Source organism: Gavia stellata, chromosome 10 (assembly GCF_030936135.1).
Source record: "Gavia stellata isolate bGavSte3 chromosome 10, bGavSte3.hap2, whole genome shotgun sequence".
Taxonomy (NCBI): Eukaryota; Metazoa; Chordata; class Aves; order Gaviiformes; family Gaviidae; genus Gavia; species Gavia stellata.
Window position 1 is genome coordinate 29575756 of NC_082603.1, and position 22423 is coordinate 29598178.

The 22423-nt window shown below is 39.2% G+C and overlaps 2 protein-coding genes across 2 annotated transcripts in view; both read right to left on the minus strand.

Annotated features, from left to right (window-relative positions):
• Positions 1 to 2322, minus strand: part of CC2D1B (coiled-coil and C2 domain containing 1B) — a 37845-nt gene extending 35523 nt beyond the window's left edge. The window contains exons 1-2 of the mRNA XM_059822281.1: positions 2312 to 2322; positions 1643 to 1747 (exon numbers count right to left, since the gene is read on the minus strand). Coding sequence (XP_059678264.1) covers positions 1643 to 1708 — 66 coding nt within the window. The 5' untranslated portion in view covers positions 1709 to 1747; positions 2312 to 2322. The remainder of the gene's footprint in view (positions 1 to 1642; positions 1748 to 2311) is intronic.
• Positions 2323 to 3978: 1656 nt separating this feature from the next.
• On the minus strand, positions 3979 to 22272 carry ORC1 (origin recognition complex subunit 1). The gene is made up of 16 exons (XM_059822235.1): positions 22148 to 22272; positions 21628 to 21755; positions 20065 to 20234; positions 19266 to 19641; positions 18306 to 18603; positions 16426 to 16530; positions 15886 to 16087; positions 14687 to 14793; positions 13795 to 13896; positions 13121 to 13292; positions 10775 to 10882; positions 9866 to 10015; positions 8526 to 8645; positions 6828 to 6994; positions 5556 to 5643; positions 3979 to 4173 (listed from the first exon to the last, which is right to left on the minus strand). The coding sequence occupies exons 1-16, from the start codon at positions 22234 to 22236 to the stop codon at positions 3979 to 3981; spliced, it is 2577 nt and encodes an 858-aa protein (XP_059678218.1). The 5' UTR covers positions 22237 to 22272.
• Between the last annotated feature and the right edge of the window lie 151 nt (positions 22273 to 22423).

Genomic DNA, 22423 nt, shown 5'->3' on the forward strand with positions numbered 1-22423 from the left:
TATCCATCTCCCTTCCGTAAAACAAAACTAATACATTTGCAGACTTGGACAGAATGGAAAGAAGGTCAGGACAAGATTTAATTAGGAAATACTTATACTGGTGATCTAAAGATTCCAGTTCTATGGAACATACATACACCTTTTATCAATGTGCAAAATTAATCAGGAGCACATGTGATCTGTTCATTACTACACTGCACATGCAGAAAGTGAAGCAAGCGTAGTAATGAACGAAGTCAAGAACAGAATCCAGCAGTTCTAGTTCTAAGTCTCTTAATCTGTTCAGTAGCGCATATTTCCAATGAAATCAATAGTATTAAACAAATGTTTAATAAAACAGGAAAAAAGATGTTATAAAAAACTTGCAGTTGATACACTACATAGCACAAAAACAGTTTAAATTGAGTTAATTTGCAAGTGAACAAGCCATTAGTGAATCTGCTTCAAGAGACAAGCTGAATAACTAACTGTGCTGAATTAGAAATTAGTAAAATATTAATCACATCCTTTATTTACTCTTTATCTTTTTAGAGTGTGGTTTCTTTTTTTGGAAGGGGGAAAGATATTTTTACCTTTTATACACTACCCCTCCAACTAAGAAACGCAAACTTTCATATTAGAACAACGGTGACATTAGGGATCTCTAACTAAACCATCCTGCCTCCAGTAGGAGAATACTGGTTCCTAAGGAGCCACCAAAAGAGATTATCTTAGCTATTTTCTCTATTGTAATATCCTATTCCAATCTCTTTTCATATTTTCCTATATTCTTATCAGTTAGTTCTCCTCTGCATGTTACTTGCCTCTATCTACCTTCAAACATTTCTAAAGTTCCATTCTGGTTCTAACATATTCTTTACCTCTAACTGTACTCTGGTTTTCTTCCACTATTCTACCAGAATTTTGCCTTAGCTGTATTTCTAATTTTGACACTGTTTCCTGACTTTCTACACCTGCCAACCATGACTAAATCACGTTTCTCTCCTCAAGGCTTCTGAAACTACATCCAAAGGTAAAGAGTATGAAAAAACCCCCAACACATAGACACATCTAAGCTCACTTTTAGCTACAGGAGAGGAACATAGGCCTATCAGTCTATCTGTTGCAAGAAAAAATGACTATACACTAGGAAATTAAAATGAACTTTCTCTGGTGTCGCACCTTAATGTTCTCCCATATATGCCCCTGTATTTGTTGTTTGATATTCTGGTCTTCCTATTTCTGTTTTTTTTAGAGGTGTAAGAAAAACCTCTGTATAGTTATTGAAGTTATTATTAAATCTCAATATAGCTGGGGTAGGAAACTACCAGAAGCATGAGTCATGAGGTCTCATGCAAGGATTACAGCATTGCAACATTGTGGCTTCCCTCCGAGACCTCCACTGCTGCGTATCAGCTATTTACTTTAAGAGGAACGCGCTAAAGGAGAAAGCGGGAAAGAAGAACACACTAAAGGAGAAAGCAGGAAAACAGGCACCACACAATTTAAATTTTTTCATGGTCCTGCAATACCTTATTAACGTATGGGAGATTCTAGCAGGAAAACAGCAGCAAGAGGTCAGAACTAGATTACCCTGAAGAACAGCAGGAGGTTTCCCTACCTGCTTTGCAACCACATCTCCCTGGCTCTTTGCCTTCCTTACCTGCTTTGCAACTGCAGCTCCCTGGCCCTTTGCCTGCGGGCTTTTTTTAGGTCTTCTGCCAAGCATGCTGGTTCATGAATTTCACAAGATTGTGTCTCTAAGGGACTGAGAGCACATGAAATGGGACGTCAGTACCCTCAAATGTCACAACGCACTGCAAACCGGACGAAGGCAGGCAGCACAGAACAGGCTGTGCACAAACCTGCAGCTTTTACCGGCACCCCCGAATACGGGGCAACACCCGGAGGGAAGGGGGGGGCACACACCATACAACACGCTCCCCAGGGCCCAGGCCCGTCAGCGCCGCCTTCGCCACAGCCGCCCTCCGCCGGGCGCAGGGAGCCCAGCCCGGCCGCACCCGCCCTCCGCCTGGGGCGACTCACACCCGGCGCTCCCCCGCCCCACAGCCCGGCCCGGGCGGGCAGGCACGGCCGCTCGCACCCGCGGACAGAATGGCGGGACACCCCCTCCCCGCCGGACCCAGCGCCGCGTGAGGGCGGGGCAGGCCCGGCCCGCCCCGTACCCCTGTAGAGCCCTCCCCGCCCCGGCGCAGGGAGGAGCCGGCGGAGGCGATAGGCTGAGCGACGCGTAAATAACCGCCGCCTCGCGCCGAAGGGCCGCGAGCGGCACCGCGACAGGCCGGCCCATGGCGGGCAGGGCCCGGCTCACCTCGGCCTTCCGCCGCCCGCGCAAAGGCGCCCGGTGAAGCAGCGCCCGCCCGGCACCGGGACGCCCCAGCCGCAGTTCCAAGGCAGCAGCGCGCCTGCGCGGCGGGGCCCGGGGGGAGGGCGGGGCCCGGGGGGAGGGCGGGGCCCGGGGGGAGGGCGGGGCCCGGGGGGAGGGCGGGGCCCGGGGGGAGGGCGGGGCCCGGGGGGAGGGCGGGGCCCGGGGGGAGGGCGGGGCCCGGGGGGAGGGCGGGGCCCAATGCAGCACTAAACACACACACAGCACAGCATCATTAAGGTTGGAAAAGACCCGTAAGATCATCAAGTCCAACCATGAACCCAGCCCCACCATGCCCACTAAACTGTGTCCCGCAGTGCCACAGCTACACGTTTTTTGAACGCCTCCAGGGACGGTGACTCCACCACCTCCCTGGGCAGCCTGTTCCAATGCTTCACCACTCTCTCAGTAAAGAAATTTTTCCTAAACACGTTCCGGCTTACCCCCGCACTTCGAAAAGCTTCCCCCAAAAAACAGCCATAGCTGCATGGCTGGACAAAGGTGAAGCCGGCTCTTGCACAACCGGGTGACAGTAATGAAGCATGAACAGTAAAAACTGGCACCGGCCCCTCAAAGAGCCAGCTGTGCCTTGCAGAGAAGACAGTTATTCCCCCCTCTCCCCCCCAGCTTTTCATTTATGCATTCTGATGCTAAAAGCTGAAACTCTGACTCACTAGTTTTACTGATCTGCCTTAATAAATGCATTAATAACCTGCAGCAGTTAGGAAATACATTACAATAAAGAATCCCACTGACATTAATTTTTCTGACCAACAACCCTTCTTACAGTTTTCTGAAGCTGCTACAAAGTTTTTAGTCTGCTATACAAACTGCAGCTATGTTAGAGACATCACATTCCGTGTGCCAGGGTACAAATTCATTATCTAATCTTAAAATCTTCCAAAGGTGAGCTCTCTGAGACATCCCTTTCCTAGTACCTGCAGCTTAGTAAATAAAAAATGGAAGTGGCCTAAGATCACTCAACAAGAACAATATTTGGAGCCCGTTCCACAGCAACACAATTTTAAAAAGTGTTTTCAAGCTATCCATTTCCAAACGACTAATATAGTTTGGTAAACAGTTCGGTTATGAAAGCAGATTTCAACAGACCTGCATTACCTGAGGCAATTTCTTTGAAACAATCCTTGATATCAATCAAAAAAGGAAAAAAAAAAGTTGGTTACTTTCCTGGTAGCAAGCAGTCTCCTCAATTCAAATATTCAGCCTTGAATGCAAACTGCACGTTCCTTTTCGTTGTATCAGTAATGTAAGTTTAAGCACATTTTAATGATGTCTTTCATACTCAACCAAAACTCCAACGCCACAAAGACACTGTAGTCTTAACAGAAAGTTCCTTAGCAGTAGTAGTGATGCAAGTAATCAATTTCAGTTCACGCACCTCAAAAATACACATAAAAATACTTTAAAAACAAATAGTTGATTTCAAATATTTAAAATGCTTTGAAGCAAAGCCTTTATTATACAAAAAGTGCTTTAATAAGCAAAGTATTAAAAAAATACATCTATTTCAATTTTATCAACAATTTAAAAAATTTAAAATAGACAATATTTAAAATATTTATACATATTAAAAAAATAAAGACTCTATTGCCTTATTCATCCTTGAGCGCATACATGACATCATCCTGGCTGATATTGAGTCGCACCCGCATGTGAAGATACTTATTACTGGACTCCACCAGCAAGAGCCTGCAGGCACCAAGTCGTGAACAAATTGCCATAATTTCTGATATTGTAGGACTCTGCATGCCTTCAATTCTACACAATGCTATGTGTTGATGGTAGACCTATTAAAAAAGAAAAAAGGTTACGTTTACCTCCTGCTGCAATCAAGTAGGCCAAGGTGAAAGAGAGAAGCTTCCTTCCCTCCACATCTATGGGAGGGGAGGAAGAACTGGCTCCAGTCCGTTCAGATGAAAAGCACACATGCTGCTGTTTTAGCACAAACTGTTAGTACTTTGTCAAGGAAGTAACAATTCCAAGCTATAGTTTCCTTTTTTATATAGCCAAAAAGCAAAACAATTAACAACCTATCTTGTCTGCAATTTTTTAACTAGATAATTTTGTCTGTTACACCACCTCTTCTCTGCTGGACTATGTAGACTAAAAGCTTATTCAAGCAGATTAAGAGCTGACATACAATTAATTACGTATCAATTCACTCAGAAGTGATATTCAGGCCCAGTGACTAGTAAACACAAGTCTCACTTACTACCAACATGAAAGATCACAGCTTAGAAAGGTATGATACACCTTTAAGCACAGGAGAATGCACTTGTCACAAATCATGCAGACAAGTAAAGTAGTAACAAGTGTGAGTTGGGGTCTTCTGCTTTTCTGTTTAGAAAAAGCAGAACAAAACCATTTTGGTGTTAGAGAAAAACTAAAGGAAAAATGTAACAAATCAGCCTAACAAAATATTCTTTTAAGTTCCAGAACCAGTATACATAGGCAATCGACTGATGCAGATGTTCAAAAACCAGTAACAGAAAATGCCACTAAAATACTGACTTACAGCCCTGTACAACCAGATAAAACTAGCAGGTTATTTTATATATATAGTTCTAAACATTTTTTTTTTTTTAGGTATTAACATTTAGCTTCCATACCGTGAATCATGAAATGGACTCTGTGCAGAGTCTACACGGCTCTGCTGGGGCCAAGTATTTTATGGTTCTACTAAAAAAAGCTGAAGCTACTAACAAGGTACCCGCCTCTATTGAGAAAGACAGTGATACAGAAGTTGGTATCAACTTTGTTTTCCTCCTTGAACTACATTGCCTGATATTTTCAGGTTCTCTTATTTTTCCTGTTATAAAGCATGTTAGGTGGACGCATGCAATATTTTCAGATGCAGGCCAAAAAAAAAAATCATTTTGTGATCCAGATCACTGGTAACATTAATATAATTGGAAACACCTCCTATTGCAAGTATTCAGTCCCACTGAAAAACAGGTGGTAGCATTCAATTAGGCTTTACACCTGGCCTGGAAAGCCATGCCCCAATTTACCTTGCCATCATACTGTCTTCTGTCAAATTAAGAATAAAATCCCTAAGTATTTAAATATTTACACTTTTGCCTGGTCATTTTGACAGTGCCCCCTCTTTTTTTTTTTTTTTTTTTTTTTTTGTGGGGGGGGGGGGAAGTACTCCAAACCACAAACATACCTGTTGAACTGTCGCCTCCTCAACTCCTGCCCTGTGAAACTCTGCTAAAATGGCTTTCAAAAATATCTGTTCATGCAATGAGGCATTCCTGAATATCAAAACAAAAACAGACAAAAATCAATGTGCAAAATTTAGAACTTATGAAACATCAGGAAGAAGTCTGGAAAGGAAATTGCTTAGTAACCGTGTATTTAAATGCAGGGTATTTTTCTTCCCGAGAGGGGCAGTTTATGTCAACTTGCCATTATATTACAAACCGCAACTCTGGCACTACAATACACTGCATTTCACTTCACCTCACCTCTCTTTCAATGTATGGAATTACATGTTGTGTTCAGATACATCATACATGTTCTGCAGTGTCTTATGGTCAATTTACATTTATGAATGAACAAATTAACATTGAGGTTTTCAGGCACAAGTAGCACAGTAAAAGCAGTACTTACATATCCAGCAAAATACCATATTTGCACCCCTTAGTCCTGCCCCTGCTCCCTGATGAAACAGATTCTCTTCCTTTTGACCAGAAAATGGTAAAGCACTTTACCAGTTACAGCTTGTGCAGACCACTGAAGGGCAACAGAATTCCTTGCATATATTCCCTCAGGAAGCCTTTTGGAAGTCCTAACATAATCTATTTTTGTTAAAGAAAGAAAAGAGTTCAAATGGGAAAGCCTTGCATTCTGCTCAGACATCTGTGGCTGTATCTAAGCAAGCAAAGACAGTGGCATAATACAAGTGGATATGTAGAGGGGAATAGCTGACACTTGAGGACCTGATGCCTACACAATGCATGTCTGAGTGGTTTTCCCTCCAGCCTAGCTCGAAGTCTGGTCCAGTATGCTGAATGACCAGTAGTGTTTGTAGTTGTGGGCTGCTGAGTGTTATCTTCCAGATTTAGTTCCAGCTGGAAGGAATTCCAATATATGTACTTGGAAACTGCTGTTCAGTGAAATGAATGTACTGTAAGCAGGGACAATCAGGAAATTTCAAAAGCGCCCTCCTGATCTGAACTAACACACACGGAAACATCCTGTATATAAACTCGTACAAGTGATTTCTATGCCTTTGTTTCCCCTGTCTTTAATTCCTGTTTTGTACCTCTCTCTCCTAGCTGTGCTGCAAAGTTTGCTTGGTATCGTACTGCAACAAAGCCTCATGCATTGCATATGCTTCCAAAGGGTGGTGAGGACAGACTAAATGTTTTAGAAAAATATAGCCCAGTGAAAGAGACACAAAAGCAAAAGAAATACCGCTGAGAAATATTTTTACCTGATTGCATTTATATATGGTGATGAAAACATTTCATCTATGGCTTCTGTTACATGGGCGATCCTGACTATTTCAGGGGTTCTCTTTTGGCTAGCAAACTCACAGATCTCAGTGGCTCTTCTGCAGATATCAAGGCAACGCCTTGCATCACCAGACAGTGCTGCAACCTGAAAGTAAACGCGACAGGTTTGTAGCAGTATTTCCTGCAAGTTGAGAAAAGAGTTTGGCAAGAACCAAAAGACAAAAAAAAAAAGAAACCAAAAAACATCTGACCACAAAACAGGAGAGCAATGCTCCTGTGAACTAATGTACTAGAATCCCACATTTTAAATAACAATCTTATTGACGAAAACCAATAGAAGCAACCCTCCCACACCCCCACCCCAATCTGGTCATCACAAATTCAAGACTGAACTTTTTTCTATAACCACAGAAGTCAGAGGATAAAAAAAAATAATCCAGGAAATTCAATGTGAACAGTTCAGTTCAACACCAAAGGTTTTCAGAAGTGTTATTGATAAGACTACCACAATCCATGTTCATGCAGAGAAAAAAAAACAATGGGAGGTGGGCAAAAAGCTCCTCAGTTTTTCCATACTCAATAGAATATTGATTTTAAGACTGTACTAGAATTTTTAGTAGGTCTGAAAGAACTATCTGGAATAGGGAATTTACATTTACAAGTGCCTGAAATTTTTAATGTGTCTGAAATTTCTGAAACTCAATACTTCTTAAAACCCCACTTGTGATTTACAGTTTTAATAAAGCTATGAACATTCACTAGATACAGTACTGGCCTAGTTTTCCCAGTAGATGCTGATAACAGATGAAAGCCCTAGAACCCAGCTGGAGCCAAGAATGAGAAACCCTTTAAGAAAAATCTAATTGCGAGTTATTTTTCTAGGTTTTCTGAAGAAAATTATACTAGAAAAACACTGCAGATTATTCAGTCTGCAAAATCATCACTATTATTCTTACAAAAAGGTGCTTCCTTCATAACAAAACAAATGCTTATATTTAGTTCTGACATAATTTTGAGTACTCTTTTTTAATCCTACAATGATGCTTAACAAAAAAATATTAAGCATATATTGGTTGACAGATGTTCTAACATAATTTTAATAGATTATTTTAACGTATAATTGCTAATATAAGACATTAAACAATGCATACTTCTTAACTTGAGAAGCTACTGATCCCTACTGCATTATTTATTTTTTTGTACAACTGAGTATTAAGACTGGCAACAGAACAGGTACTATCCGTTACGCCAAGGCTTTAGACATCTTGAGAAAGAATATGAATATGGATATTTCCACTACCACTGGCATACTAGTTTTTTTTCAAGATCATCCAATGACTCACATTATGCCAAACAGTGGAGAAAGCTGACATCTTATCATTATGCATTATCACGACTCTTGCTGTCATCCCTCCAGCTCTTAGTATATACTGCTGCCTTCTCAAAGTAGATGGAAAAAGCAAGGACACTGCTTTAGCAGTATTTCCTGCAAAAATACCCTGTATACCTTACAGAGAGCATAATGATCTGCTACTTGCGCCCCACTTTGTCTCCAATACAGAACACATAACCACACAACCAGTTCCGACTACTGTTACAAAATTCTCCCTTGCTGTGCCACCACCCCCCACCCCCCTTACCTAGCATGACACAGAGGACATATCTACCATGCATACCTTTCTGGAAACTAGCTGAATTGCATCCTCTTCAAATGCCTTCATGCTGTTCAGTCTGGATGAAATAATTTGTTGCAACTGTTTGTAGGTGTAGGGCTGAAAGGACATTCTGGTGAGGCCCTATAGTAAATAATACAAGAGTGAGAAGTATTTGTAGTGCTTGAAAACTCTCAACTGCTCAAGCATAGCCTGTGTAGTTATAGTTTCCCTGGTAGGAGCAATCTCTCTTTCACATCCTTCCCCTCCAAGTGATACGCTTTAATCAATTCTTCCACTTCATATTTGTGAAATAAACATGTATAATTCCACAAAAGTGTGACTAAGTGAGTACCACTGGTTGGACCTCCCCACTGAAAGGCTTGAGGAGCAAGTGCTGCTGCTATCAGAATTCAAATTTCTCTTACAAAACTTGTAAACAAATCAGAGCCACCTAATACAAAAATCTTTTGAATACAACTGTTTACACTTTAATTTTTAATACAGTAACAGCAGAAGCTACGAAAAAATATTAATCTCTTCTTTAGCAAATCTGTATACACGTATACTGTCATACTATTGACCTCACATTAGCAATGAGCCATGAATTAAAAATCCTCTTCTGGCTCAAAGCTAATAAAAACTGCTTTCAGATGAGAAGGATAATCTATGTTTTAGATGGTGCACTGCCTTTCATATTCTACAGGAGGCCCGAGTTTTGCATTTTTATGCAAAATTCTTCCCTTGTGACTATATGGACTCAGCTGATCTGCAGGTTTAGTGGGTGGGGGAAAGCAATTCACACACTGTGGAACTATTTTTGAGTCACAGAAGGATGGAAGCATAGAGCACTGTTTTTGCAAACCACTTTTCAGAGCAATGATGGAGAGATGACCTAAGAAAATGTATTCAACACAAGTGTAGAGGTGTACAGTGCATCCAACTTTCTGTCCAAAGGTATACAACAATCTACCAGCTGACGATGGCAAACGGAGAGAAGAAACTAGGGCCTGGAATGAAAGGGGAAAGAGGAAGGGAAACCAGAAGAGAATTCTTCTGAACTCTAGAGTAAGCAGCTTAACAACAAAGCATAGCATTTGATTATCCAAATCTGCATTCTTAATTCATTCTTACAAGAACATAGTGTACTTACACAGCATAACTTCTGATTACCGAGCTGGCTCCTCAACTTACTTTGCTAAGATTTGCGTGTACATTATCGGCCCTCTGGAGAGGGAATTATAAAAGCATTGTTTAACCTCTGACGTAGCCAGTCCTACCTTTCTCCTGGATTAATTTTGATTGCATACAGTATTTAATTTGTTCTGATTTTATAGCATGGCAACAAAACTGCTAGGACATACCAGCCTGCTAGCTACTCTGTTCATCATTATTCTCTCTGGCAAGTCCATGGTGTTAGCAATGGCCAAGATGATTAACTTAGAGTGCTTTTGAGTTGGCCAGTCAAATAAATTGTACATCACATTCTGTTTCCGGGTCCACAGAAGATCAAGCTGCAGAGACAGAAAGAGAAGAATTAGACTAAAAAATAATGGTCTTGTATTTACTATACCTGATGCAGGTTTGAGAGAGCTAGCTCTGCCACAGAAGACTTAAGTGATTCTGAACAAGTGTCTCTGTTGTGATTCCTTTATCCATCTACTAATAGGACTGCATTTTCTGAATTAGGGCTCTAATCTCCTTTGGAAAAGCACAGTCCTACTAGATGCTTGAACAGTATTAATCACAGTAGAGCGATTAAACAGCTGGAGTTTTTAAACACTGCTGTGACATTAATACTACATCTAACAAGACTGAAAGACCCTCCATGTGAGAACCTGAATTAGCTTACAGCAAAAAAATAAGTGTGCATTTGTTTATTACTGAACATAGCACATTCAAAGAGTTTCAAAACTGGGTATGACTTATTTCACTGTGAGTTTTCTCACTTGAAAAGCAGCAGCTTCCAGACAAAATACAGTTGAATTCTATGGTATTTAGGACTTTACAGAACAATTCATTCCACGACTTGGACCAAACCAAAACATAAAAACAACGTGAAATCCAAGGCAGAGAACAATATGGCAACAGGATACTTGCCCATTTAAATTCAGCTTCCTAATAAGGCTAAGAGGAACTATATGTGTCTTCTGTCCTAAGTCTATTCCTTTTAGATCACATATGATATACTTTAAGCATGTCTTTTTCCATCCTCCAAAAACTCATTTCTTATGATACTTCAAGGAAAGAGAATGAAGGATTCTTTGTCTCACCTCATCCACTATCAGCACTGTGGTCTTCCTCTTTGGTCCAGGTGTATTGAACAGTTTTGCCAACAATATTGCAGCATGGGTTGCTGTCACCTTCTGACCCGTTAGTAACTGGACAAGGATTAAACAATGTTGCAGGTTAATCACACAAAAACCCTAGAAATAGGAAGTTTAACTTATATTCGGTTTTAACTTTTCTCTAACAATCAACACCAAGCATCTGGATTTTTTTTCCCCACGGGGGAGAAGTAAAAACAAAAACCAAACAAAAAACGTAGATCATAAGACACTCAGGTCTACCAGGAACTGTCCATGAAGGAAAACAGAAACAAAAGAATACATAGCTAAAAAGAAAGGCCATTAGAATTTCCTGCAATTTGTCTTAAATTATAGATTCATTAAGAAATCCTGAACCCAGTCTCAGGAGGACTTTAAACCTAGCATACATCAAGGGTGTCTCTGAACACAAAACACCTACTGAAAACCTAAGTCAGTTGACACGAATAGCCTAACTTCAGTAATCTTGGACTCCCATCAAAATATTAATGGATCATCAGTAGGATCTAGAACTAAATGTTTTATCCAACTGTAAGCTAAAAAAAAAACCTTCAACGAACTGCTTCTGCAATAATCTATGTGGCAAAACAGATGAGCATACTGTACATTACCTGTTCCCTTGCAGGTCCAAAGATATATGGAAATTAAAGCATGACATTTCAAAATTACACTATATATGCTGAATCAATTGTCCAACATAGTTCAGAGTCAAGCCGTAAAATAAAAATGGAGATTGCATTTGAAAATTGTATTTGTTCTCCAGAATCCCTTAAAAACTGACCTGAGATTTCGTAACTATTAAAGTTTCATGTTTCCAATTCAGTCAGGACAGTCTGAATCAGTCATACAAAGCAGTTAGATCCCAGAGGATCCTGATTCTATGGCTCTGGAAGTGGGCATCCAATATACCACAGAGTTCAGTTTGTTGTGGTGGAATTGGCACACTTCCTGTACCCAGGTATTTAACCTCATCTCTTTCATCCGTCCAGGCCTCCTGTCCCTGTTCCCTTTTTTATAAACTTTCCTACAACAGTGAGGTAACTGCAGCAGTGTACACTCTGGAATTTGCTTTGGAGTCACGCAAAGAAACATCAGCAAACTGGAGCTTGAGATTGACCTGCTGCAAGAGATGCAGCAATCGGAAAAGTAGCAGCAGCCTAGTTAGGGTACTTGGGTAACAGTTGAGGCAGAAGGAACCAGAGAAATAAGTGGTTCATTTGACTACATACTCCCCTGAAGGATATTTAGCTGGGATAGCTTAAAGGCTTCAGGGCCCTTGGGGGGCAACAAGTTTTACTTCCAAAGGCCTATTATTAATTTTAAAGATGTATGCCGAACGGGATAGGAACAAAGAGTGTTAAAATACATTAACGTTACCATGAGATAAGGTAATTGTCACGAAGCATTTCACTATGCTAAAGAAACAGCGACCTGGCTACAACAAATCCCTCAGCAAGACACTGTCTATACTGGTTTGAGGAAAGGATGCAAATATGTAAGTTTAACTCCCAGCTGTGAGGATAGGGATATTAGAACAATGTATGCCACTTCCTACTCAGATAGAAGGTGTCAAACTGAAATAAATGGGGTAGAAGCTTATAAGAAAAGGAACTAGATGCTTCAGGAAACCATCCTTTCATTTCCAGGTCACTGGCTTAAAGTTAGCCTAGATCAACAAAAGTCTTGAGCAGTTACTGTCTAATGCCTATTGGGTGATCTTAATCCAGACCTCAGAAGGTTAATTCACACCCATATAAATGCAAGCACAGTCAGTAGTCCCAGGTGAGATGCTGCAGACTAGTCTGTCATGGAAATCTGAAACACAATATTGTTGACAGAGGTAGTCCCTCTTTAGCTGGATTGCTATGATGACAGACCAATTAACCATTAAGACCCTCTTAGTAATCATTCCACTGCTACACTGACTTCCAGAGTTCTCGTCTCTAACTTTTTAAACATACATATGCAGGAAAAGTTATAGAATGAGAAAAATATAAGAAGAATCTAGTTTATATTTTTTTTAAACCCGAGTGGATGTAATAAATCAGGCTATTTCCCAGCCACGGCTCTTATGCAGCTGAAAGCAAAATAGTTCAAGAAGTTGGACAGGGCCTTAAGTTAATTATATTTTAACCTGCTCTAAGATAGAAGTATACTGTCTCTCGGAGAGACTGCTTGAAAGTATTGATATATTCAGTGCCTCAAATTCTGTAATACATTGAGGGTCTGATGGCAAAGCATAAGATTGCTTCTTCGTTCAAACCAGAGAGCCATTAGAGAGGCTTTACTTACCTCTAGTATCTGCACATAAGCTTGGTGAGGGTCTGTCAGCTTCATGCCATTAATCTCTACAAACTGGAATGATGGTAGGTCATCATTTTCTGCAGCTTGCTGAAGACAGCGAATTACTTCATGAACAGTTGCAGTTTTACCTGTTCCGGGGACTCCAGAAATGTACATGCACCTACAAAAGGAGAAAATCTTTTCAGCAGCCAGAGCAAAACGGTAACACTCTTAGGATTAACGAGCTGGAATTCCTGGGCTCTGAGACCAGCCTTGAATACTACTCCTCTGTCACTACAGGCAATTCCTTATATTTCAGTCACTTTATTTGCTAACTGGGACACACAACGCATTGGAGTATGATAACAACTTATTACTGAAGCAATTAACAACCTAAAATACTTTATAAATGTAATTTACCTCTTAAAAAAAAAAAAGGTTTCCCGGACATCTAAAATTGACTAGTTATTTCGGTCTTCAATTTGAATCTGTACAATAAAGGAGCCTGCATTATTTCTACGCACAACCCTTCTTAAGGAAGAAAGATACCAGGAAAATTCAATTAGGAACTTTAATTCAGCCAAATGATGATAACTTTCTAAATAAAAGTAGCACTGATTGTCTGACTGCTGTTATGCCATAGGTAGATGTGATCTTGGTTACAGTCTCACCAACAAACTCACCCTCCTGTACCATCAATAAGTTTGCTTTCCACAAAGTTATAGATATCTTGGAATTCTTCCTCACGACAAGGCAGAGATTCTGGGACAGCAGAAACATGCAGCCTTTTGAGTAAAAAAGAAAAAGAAAATTGAAATAGGATGTCCAAGAGTTGCATTTTCACATTTCTACCTGAAGGGCCTACCGAGGAAAACAAATAGCCAGATGCTCCACCTTTCAGAGTTGTATGTAGTTTTTCAAATCTCTTTTACATATTTTAAGTCTGAACACCAATGCCAAGTATCCCAAAAGAAATAGCCTAGTGTGCTTTTAAGAGGGCTGAACAGTCATCTTCATAAACAAACAGCATGAATGTGCAGCAATAAAGATCTAGCTGTTGCAATTCACAAAAAATTTGTAAGTCAGTGTAGAGGTAGGATAAAACAGGGGAGACCACTTATAGGAAACTGTGAAAAAACTAAAACTCAGTTTGAAAGATACAGTCAATCCTGAATGCATTTTTTCCACTGTGAAGATCTACAACAATACCTGGGAAGTTTTTTCCACACACCAAGAGGAGACAGATATGGTACATTTACAATCAAAAGCTAATAAGAAAAGATTTTTCTTTGTCTAATGTTGCACAGAATAAAGACAGCTACCTAGTTCTGAAGAACTTAGCATGGGCTGGTTACAATAATTTGAAACTGTAAAAGCAGTATTGTAAATACTACTAGTATTTGTAAATCTAGTATTGTACTGTAAATTCATAAATGCTATTCTGGTATCAAAACACCATGCATTTTTACCAAATTTATTCAGGATAGTAAAAATGACATTTCCCTATTTCAGCATAGCCTACTGCTCTGCATACCTGACGCAAAAAGATGATTTCCTCCCTTGAGCACACATTACCTTAATCTGGCTTCTTCTAGTATACTGACTGGTTTCTGTGCTTCGTGGTTGCGCTTGGGAATTTCAGGAGTTGCATTCCGGGGTGTCTTGGGTGTTCCTGGTAAAGGCTGCAAAGAAAAGTTACACCCTCAAACAGATTTTCTACATACAGCAATTTCTATTGGAGACTGATCATTCATACAAGTTTCACAAACATTACTTATTCACAAAGACTACCCAAGGATGCCAGAGTTCAAGATGAAAAGAGAAAAAGACTTTGCAAAGAGAATTACCAAACAAGCCTCGCTGTCTTTTCTTCTTAAGGGAAAAAAGAAACTGGAAAGGGGGTGGTAACAAAGACAATTACACCTTTTAACTGTCTGAAGAATTTTTAAGTTGTTAAAGCTTTTCTGAAGTGCTGTGTTACAAGTGATCCGGTTCTTAAGAAACAGGAAGCAACTAGAAATTGCTCTATCTGAATTTCGTTGTCCAAACAAAAAAAGCTATGTAATATCTTAATTATTGCTCTTTGTTGTGCTTACAAGTTCTAGCTACACTAGGGTTTCTGTGTTAGACATTTCATAAACACAGGATGAAAATTAGCCATTGATAGTATGTACCTGGCTATGGTGCTGAAAACAGTCTTAGTGAGTCAGGCCTGAGATTCGTGTAGCCTGGTATCCCATCTCCATCAGCGGCCATGACACTTCAGAAACTGCTGGCCGCTCTTTGGTGTAGCCATGAGTGCTGTAAAGCATCCCTTTTGCTTTGGTAACCATCTGCACATTGGGAAGCTTTCAAGAATCAGAACAGCTCTACTGCCAAGCACAAAGTTGGTCTTATGGCTTTCTGATATATGTACATACACACACTGCACTCAAAGACTATACAGAAATAGAACTAAAATGTCTTAGTGCGTAGCTTAGAATAAAAGTAAAAGTGGCAGCCGTAAATGGATTCATAGGTTTGTTTGGCTCCAACCCAATCCAACATTTTCCCTGTTTAGGCTAGAGTTTTCTGATCAACATTGTCACAACATTCACCATACACAACTGTTTTATACATTTGCATAACCTACTCATATCAAAGATCCTATGAATCAAGATAATGTTTCAGTAAAAGTTAAGGGGTTCAGATACTTGACTTTGGTAGACAAGCATCAAGCATTCAAATAATTGGCTCAGAAATAATAAAACCAGCTCTCTTATATGGAACCTTACAGTGTTCTTCAGGGTCTTAGCAGGAGTGTGAACTGAAGACTTCCTTGAAGATTTTGGGGTGCTGAATGTTCTGTTTGATTTAGTTTTCTTTTCTGGTGTATAGAGCACATCATTCTCCTCTTCCTCACTACTTGAAGAGTAAGAGCTGTCTGAGCTAGACAAAAAATCCTCTTCCTGGTTCAACTCTAGTGTATTTAATATGCTATAAGAAACAGAAATTACATGAGTTTAAAAAAAATACATAGAATTCTACACACTACAAAGTATCATTTGTACATTTTCAGCTTTTTCTGTAGTTAATCATAATCAGCAAGCCAACATATTTTCCACTTGAGCTGTTAATTTTCCATAGCTATTTAACAGACTGGTTTAAAGGCAGTCAGTTTTCTGACGAACACCATGAGTTAGCAGTTTTCACTCGCACTGCAATTAAGCTGTGCTTCTAGACCATTTGCATTTCAATATTAAACTAGACAAAGTCTGAAGGCTTCAAGCTATCGATAATGATCTGAATAAGATATCATGGATGCAAAAGTTTACCTGATTTGCTCTGTAATGCGAGCACTTGTTTTCTGTGCACATACTCTACGAGAACGAGGGGTCAATACAGGGCTCTGACTACCCAGTTCCTGATGTCCAATTAAACTGTGAAGAAAGAACACAAAGCTAGTTTTATTCCTCTTTGCATCACACTTCAAAGATGGAGAGAAGGCCTTTCAAACTTCAGGCTCAATTGTTATGGCTGTCAATCCAGCATGAATTCTTGTTTACAGTTATTTACGGATTGGCTATAGCATGGATACTGGCAGCACAATTTCCCCTCTCTTGCACTCTCCCTTCAATGTATCTTTGCCAAGAAAAACTCCACAGTATATTTACTATAGTTCATTCATTGTATGTAAAGATTTTTATAGTAAAGTGTAAGTGTTTCTATAAAGCTTTGTTAACCAGTTGAGGAAAGCTGCTATGTCTAAAGAGAGACCCTGAGTCCATACAAGTCAGAGTTGCTAGCTGACCTATGATGCTGTGACAATAGTGACTGCACCACCATTAGTTCAAAACAGATGTCTCTGACTTGGGCCCTATCATCATTATACCAATTTGTTTCCTGATGCACCCTCAGCTGGCAACAGCTATTTATTTCACACCGATCGACAGCTGCTGCACATTAACAGCCTTCCCTCACTTCCCCAGTTAGACACATACACATCAGTGAAGAGCACTGAATAGATGCTGATATAGTTGAATTAGCAGCCAAATTATTTTGCAAATACAACACTGCCAAACTGAAGGGACAGGGGCTCAAAACAGTAAAGTTATGTTTGGTTGTGGATTTTTGTTGTTGTTTGGGGGGTTTGGGTTGTTTTTGGTTTGTTTTTTTTTTTTTTTTTTTTTTTTTTTTTTTTTTTTTAAGAGAAAGAAAACAAATATTACTTTCTTTGGGCATCTCTTTGATCTGCCCTTTGGAGTACATTTTTCTATTTGTGTTTTGAGATTCCTTGGTTGTCTTCTTGGGCACTTCATCCCTACCACTGAAACACTACTGTTAATACAACTTTCCTATTAGTTCAAAGGATACAATGAGATGAATTACTTTAATTATTTGTAGACAGTTCTCAGAACTTTTTAAAAATCTATTAATACCACTGAAATGCCATAACCTTATCAGTGAAAAAGTAAATGGGTTTTTTGCTATAAAATAAGTGACAAACATGGGGTGCAAATCCACCAAGTGTTGCACCCACGTCTTTTTTTTAGCTTCTTGCAACATTTTACACAAGAAAGTCTGATCCATTCTCCTCCTGTCCAAGCTTAATGCCATTTTTAAAGGCTGTGTGAAAATATATTTAAAGAATTATGCTTTTTGAGTTTTGATTTCTTTTCTACATGAAAATTAGCATGAAAGTATACATACAATTATCATGAGAACTCTCATGAGGCCAATCGCATCCCTTTCTATAGTTCAGCGTATCTCAACAGTTGTCACAAGTAGGGCACATTTGAGCCTGTATGACATACATGCAGTGACTGCAGGGAAACAGATTTTTATCCACGCTGATGAGTACAAACCATAACAATCATTATGGCTTTAATAACTTCTCATATCATCCTACCATTCCCATGTCCAACCTCTTCTCTCTGTTCTTGTAACCACAAACTGCTTGTGTCCATCTTTAAAGACAACTCCTCTTATGATCTCCCCAATCATTCATTCACCTCCAAGTAACACGCTTTCTCAAGCTTCACCACAGTGCACTTGTATCCCCCCTTCTCTCAGTGATCTCAACAGGCAAAACATGGTACACACAAAGACTTCACCTGCTTTTCTCTCCAGAAGTCTTTCACAAATGTGCTCTAAGAAAACTACATACAAAGAGAAATCCCATACAAAAATAATCATTAAAAAAGCTATCACTTACCATATAGTGTCATCTTTCATATTAAGATTCTTGGCTTTCTCACTGGAGTCTTTGACCTTACTATAGGGAGATAATCGTATAGTATCACTAAACCTCTGCCAGTGCTCTGCAGTATCAAACACTGACTTAGACTTATTATTGGTGCAACGTATTTTTGGTGGTGAGTCTAAAATGTCAGTGAATTTCACTTTTCTTTTAGTAGCTGATGGTTCTAATGGTGCTACAGCATCACAGTCATCATTCAAAAGTTCCAAAACTTCACATCCCAGGAGCCTGTCTTTAGGAGATCTTGTGGGACCTAGGAATCAAGAGCAAAATGAACTTTTGTCAGGCTTTAATGTGGCTGGTTTTGTTAACTTTCAGAAGAAATGGTACAACTGGCTCAGTAGCTGTCATTTAAATGAAAGGAGATGGCATTACACTCCTGGAAAAAAAAGGAATGAATACATACAGAAGGCACACACTTCCTCTAAAAAGATGACTAAACAGAATACTAACTGATTTTTTCAGTTTTCTAACCCACTCCCATCACTTACAACTCTACTCAGGCTCCAGTTTGAAAATATGGCACATTACATAGGATCAAATATGCTTATACAATCAGCCCAATGTAAACATTCTAGTGCACCATCAGAAGACTGAAGAAAATGAGATGTTCTGAGGTCAAGTTAGGCTGATTGGTAACATTTCAGCCAACACGCACTTTAACTTAGACTTAGCAGTTCCAAATAAAACATGTGCAACAGCAATTGGATATAAGCAGTACAGCTGCTTGAAATAACAGACATAAGACAAACAACTGATATGCTCAAAAGGCTTGGGCTAACCCCAAAGCCTAAATAAGGTAGCTAAAAATTCTGATGTTGAATATTAGCATTGTTTGAACTACCCAAAACGAGGAGGCACAAAACATATTACATTCAAATCTACCGAATGGACAGAGTATTGCCATATACATACTGTTTAACTGTAACTTCTTCCTTGCTGATGGAGTTTTGAGGCCATTAGCCACTCTTTGTGAATGTCTCTCCTTAGCAAGGGAGGACTTGGAAGCGGAATGTTTTGATTCTATTTCCAACTCAACATTTTTTAGTTTTGTGGCGCTCCGAGCAACTATCTCTGTCTCTTCTTTCAGGGGGGAAATGATGTCCAAAGGAAGAGATAATTTTGAAGAGCGTGGGATGCCACCTCCTTTCTTATTAGCTTCTTTCAGCTTAGAGAATGTGTCAGGGGACAAAGTCTTAAAGCATTTCCCATCCCAAGACTGTTTTACATAGAAAGTTTGTTCCTTGTTTAATGCAATAGGTAGTTCCTCCCCCAGATGTAGTGGTATTACCTGTAAAAACAGAAAATACCAAAACACACATAACTTAACATTTACTGTTAATTTAACATTCAACTATTTTCTATTCACAGACCTTATTATTGGAACTCATGTAATCCTTCATTATATAGGGCAACACCTTCAACCTACATTTACACTAGCATACGTTTATTGCACTACAGGACTCCCATCACATTACTTCTTTCCACGCAAACCTCTAAATGAGCTGGCTGCCAACAGCTAAAGTCATTTTGGGATGGAGGAAAGACTGAATATCAACAGTTTTCAACTATCCTATCCTGTGTTAACTGCATTAACAAATACACATCACGCATTTGGTTTTGGAGGGAATAAAGTAGCTGCACTGTTCTATTATGCTTTTCAAATTGTTTGTTTCTTTCTTCCCTCTATGCGTAGAGGGGCTGCAGTACATACCACGATGCTTTTAATAATGGTCTCCACAGCTATATCAGTGTCATAGCCAGCAACTTGATCAAAAAAGACCTCTTGGGGAGAAACCTCTCTTTTAAGCAATTTCCGTTTATTCTGAGGTATCTCTGTAATATGAGAGAACCACTGCACAACTGCATGTTTCTGCTGAGCACCTGTAACAATGAAAAAAGTCAGTGAACATTAAGAATTTTTTTGTATGGCAAATAGTTATTACCAGACCTCAAAGACTTTAGCTGAAGTGCCATCAAGGATAGAAATCCTCCCTGGACACAGATGAGAAGGCATCTGACAAGAGATTACAATTCCCATTTTCTAAGCCAAATTAAAATGTTTGAGTTGAGATTTTTAAGGACTAAGGTAACACCTACATAGGGTCTCAATCACAAAATGCCTGCAAGACCAGCTGATCCACCAGTTCACTATCACAAACAAAGAGGTTCCTTATTTGCATAAATGTGATCTAATCGGACCCCACTAACTGAAAGCAGTGACATAAAAAGAGAAGTGAGAAATTTCAGAACAGTATTTTTAATTTCAATGTTATTTTAGAGGTAAACCAGAAACACATTTATTAACTGCCTAACAAACCAGAGAATCCTGCTGTTGAAATGTCTAGAAGAAAGTCTGAATAAACACTATGAACAGATTCAGTGTGGAGAGAGTTAAAAAAACATTTGGAACATACTAAAACTGAATATTAAATTTTAAGGTATTCATGTTTGAATGAAAACAAAGCCACAGATCTTTAACAAATTTATCAAAGATATGTAACAGAAAGAAAATCTTGTTTTCAAGGAAGTTTCACAGGTTTCATTCCGGCATGAAAAGAATATTCAGTTATGTTACAATAAATGTGCAATAGTAAATAAACAAGCTGGAGTGATATGTATTTATGTTTAAAAAAAGTAAAGAATTTTAAAAACCCTCAAAACATTATTATGATGGTCCAAAACAAACAACCAAAGCTGTTCAAAGAAATCAGACATAGCTAATGAGCAGTTTCTCATTCAGACTCAGACATAGTCTTTGTATCACTCACCTTTCATGATTTATCTTTTAATATACTTTTTAATATTAATTTTAATCTATTTTATATAATAAACAAGTAGTTCTACAAGGGACAGAAGTAATAAGCCCCATTTATTCAGCCTTGTACCTTATTGCTAAATTCCCTGATGGCTAATAAGATGCAAGTTCCAGGGCTGCAGTGCTCTTGCTCCATTTGGACTCTTCAATCTCTAAATAAAGCATGAGCTCACACTGTCTTCCTCAAGGGCCATCTTTTAAATTAGACAACTAAGGAAAAAGGTTATAAAAATTTAATGTCTTTAAGCTGTTTATCTATCAAATTTAGTTGAAATTAGCCATCAGCCCCAAATATTTGCAGAGCATGTGAATACAGATGCAGTGATTACCAAAGCCTAATGTCCTTAATAAATTAGGCCAGTGATATGGGGTCATGGGGTAAATACGTCCCCATGAAATAGATATCTTTAAAACATTTTAAGATTTCTCAGATAGGAGGTAAATTTTTATTTCTCTTACCATCTTCATATAAATCCAGGAGTTGTGCCACAAAAGGTTGATCTGCATTCTCCCCTTCTACTAAAATAAACTCACCAAGTTGTATACAGGTTTCTGTTCTGCTTCTTTCTGATTTGATAAGGATTCCCCTAGAAAGTGATGCACATATGCAGGTTAGGAGGATTTCATATTCTTTATAACTCACGTGTCATTAAAGCTGATGGCCTGTCAATCTTACAGCTAGTTACACTCCCTCTTGCAAAGCCTACAGTTGAGTTTCCTGATTAAAAGCTTTCACATGTTTCAAATGGAGAGTTAACACTTATTCACAGATTTAATTAAATGTTTTTGTTTATACGAATTATAATTCAAGAGCTTTGTAGCAACATTTTTGTTATACACATACAGTGTTATGACACAATGCTCAAAACCTTACTCGTATTCTCCCTGACTGCCACATTAACCTAAGCGATGTCAGAAAGGTAAAGAAACCTTCATTGATTAAGTTTCCCTCAGCAAGCCAGAAATAAATGTCATTTACTTGTACTGGAAAGTCCTCAGTTTTCTGTCTGAGCTCATGGGTTTTCCATACCAGGAGTAGATAATTTTGCTTTGCTGCCGGGTGTTCATGATTCCCAAGGAAAAGCTAAAACAAATAAACAAGCAATTTTTAAAATTATTATTTAAAAATAAAAGCAGGGAAAGGCTCAAGATGGCCAGATACATAGAAATGCCATCAGTTCTTTCAGTGCGTACGAAGAACGTGGCATGCATCGGCTGATTCGGAGAAGCCCACCTTCCCCAAAGCCTCCAGGCG

Excerpts from the sequence above, each read along its gene's own strand:
- ORC1 (XM_059822235.1), bottom strand. The coding sequence starts at position 22,236 with ATGAACACCCGGCAGCAAAGCAAAATTATCTACTCCTGGTATGGAAAA. Across the intron at positions 21,756-22,147 it reads CTGAGGACTTTCCAGTACAA|GGGAATCCTTATCAAATCAG; the intron begins GTAAATGACATT and ends ATCACTTTCTAG. Across the intron at positions 10,016-10,774 it reads CAGTGCTGATAGTGGATGAG|CTTGATCTTCTGTGGACCCG; the intron begins GTGAGACAAAGA and ends CTGTCTCTGCAG.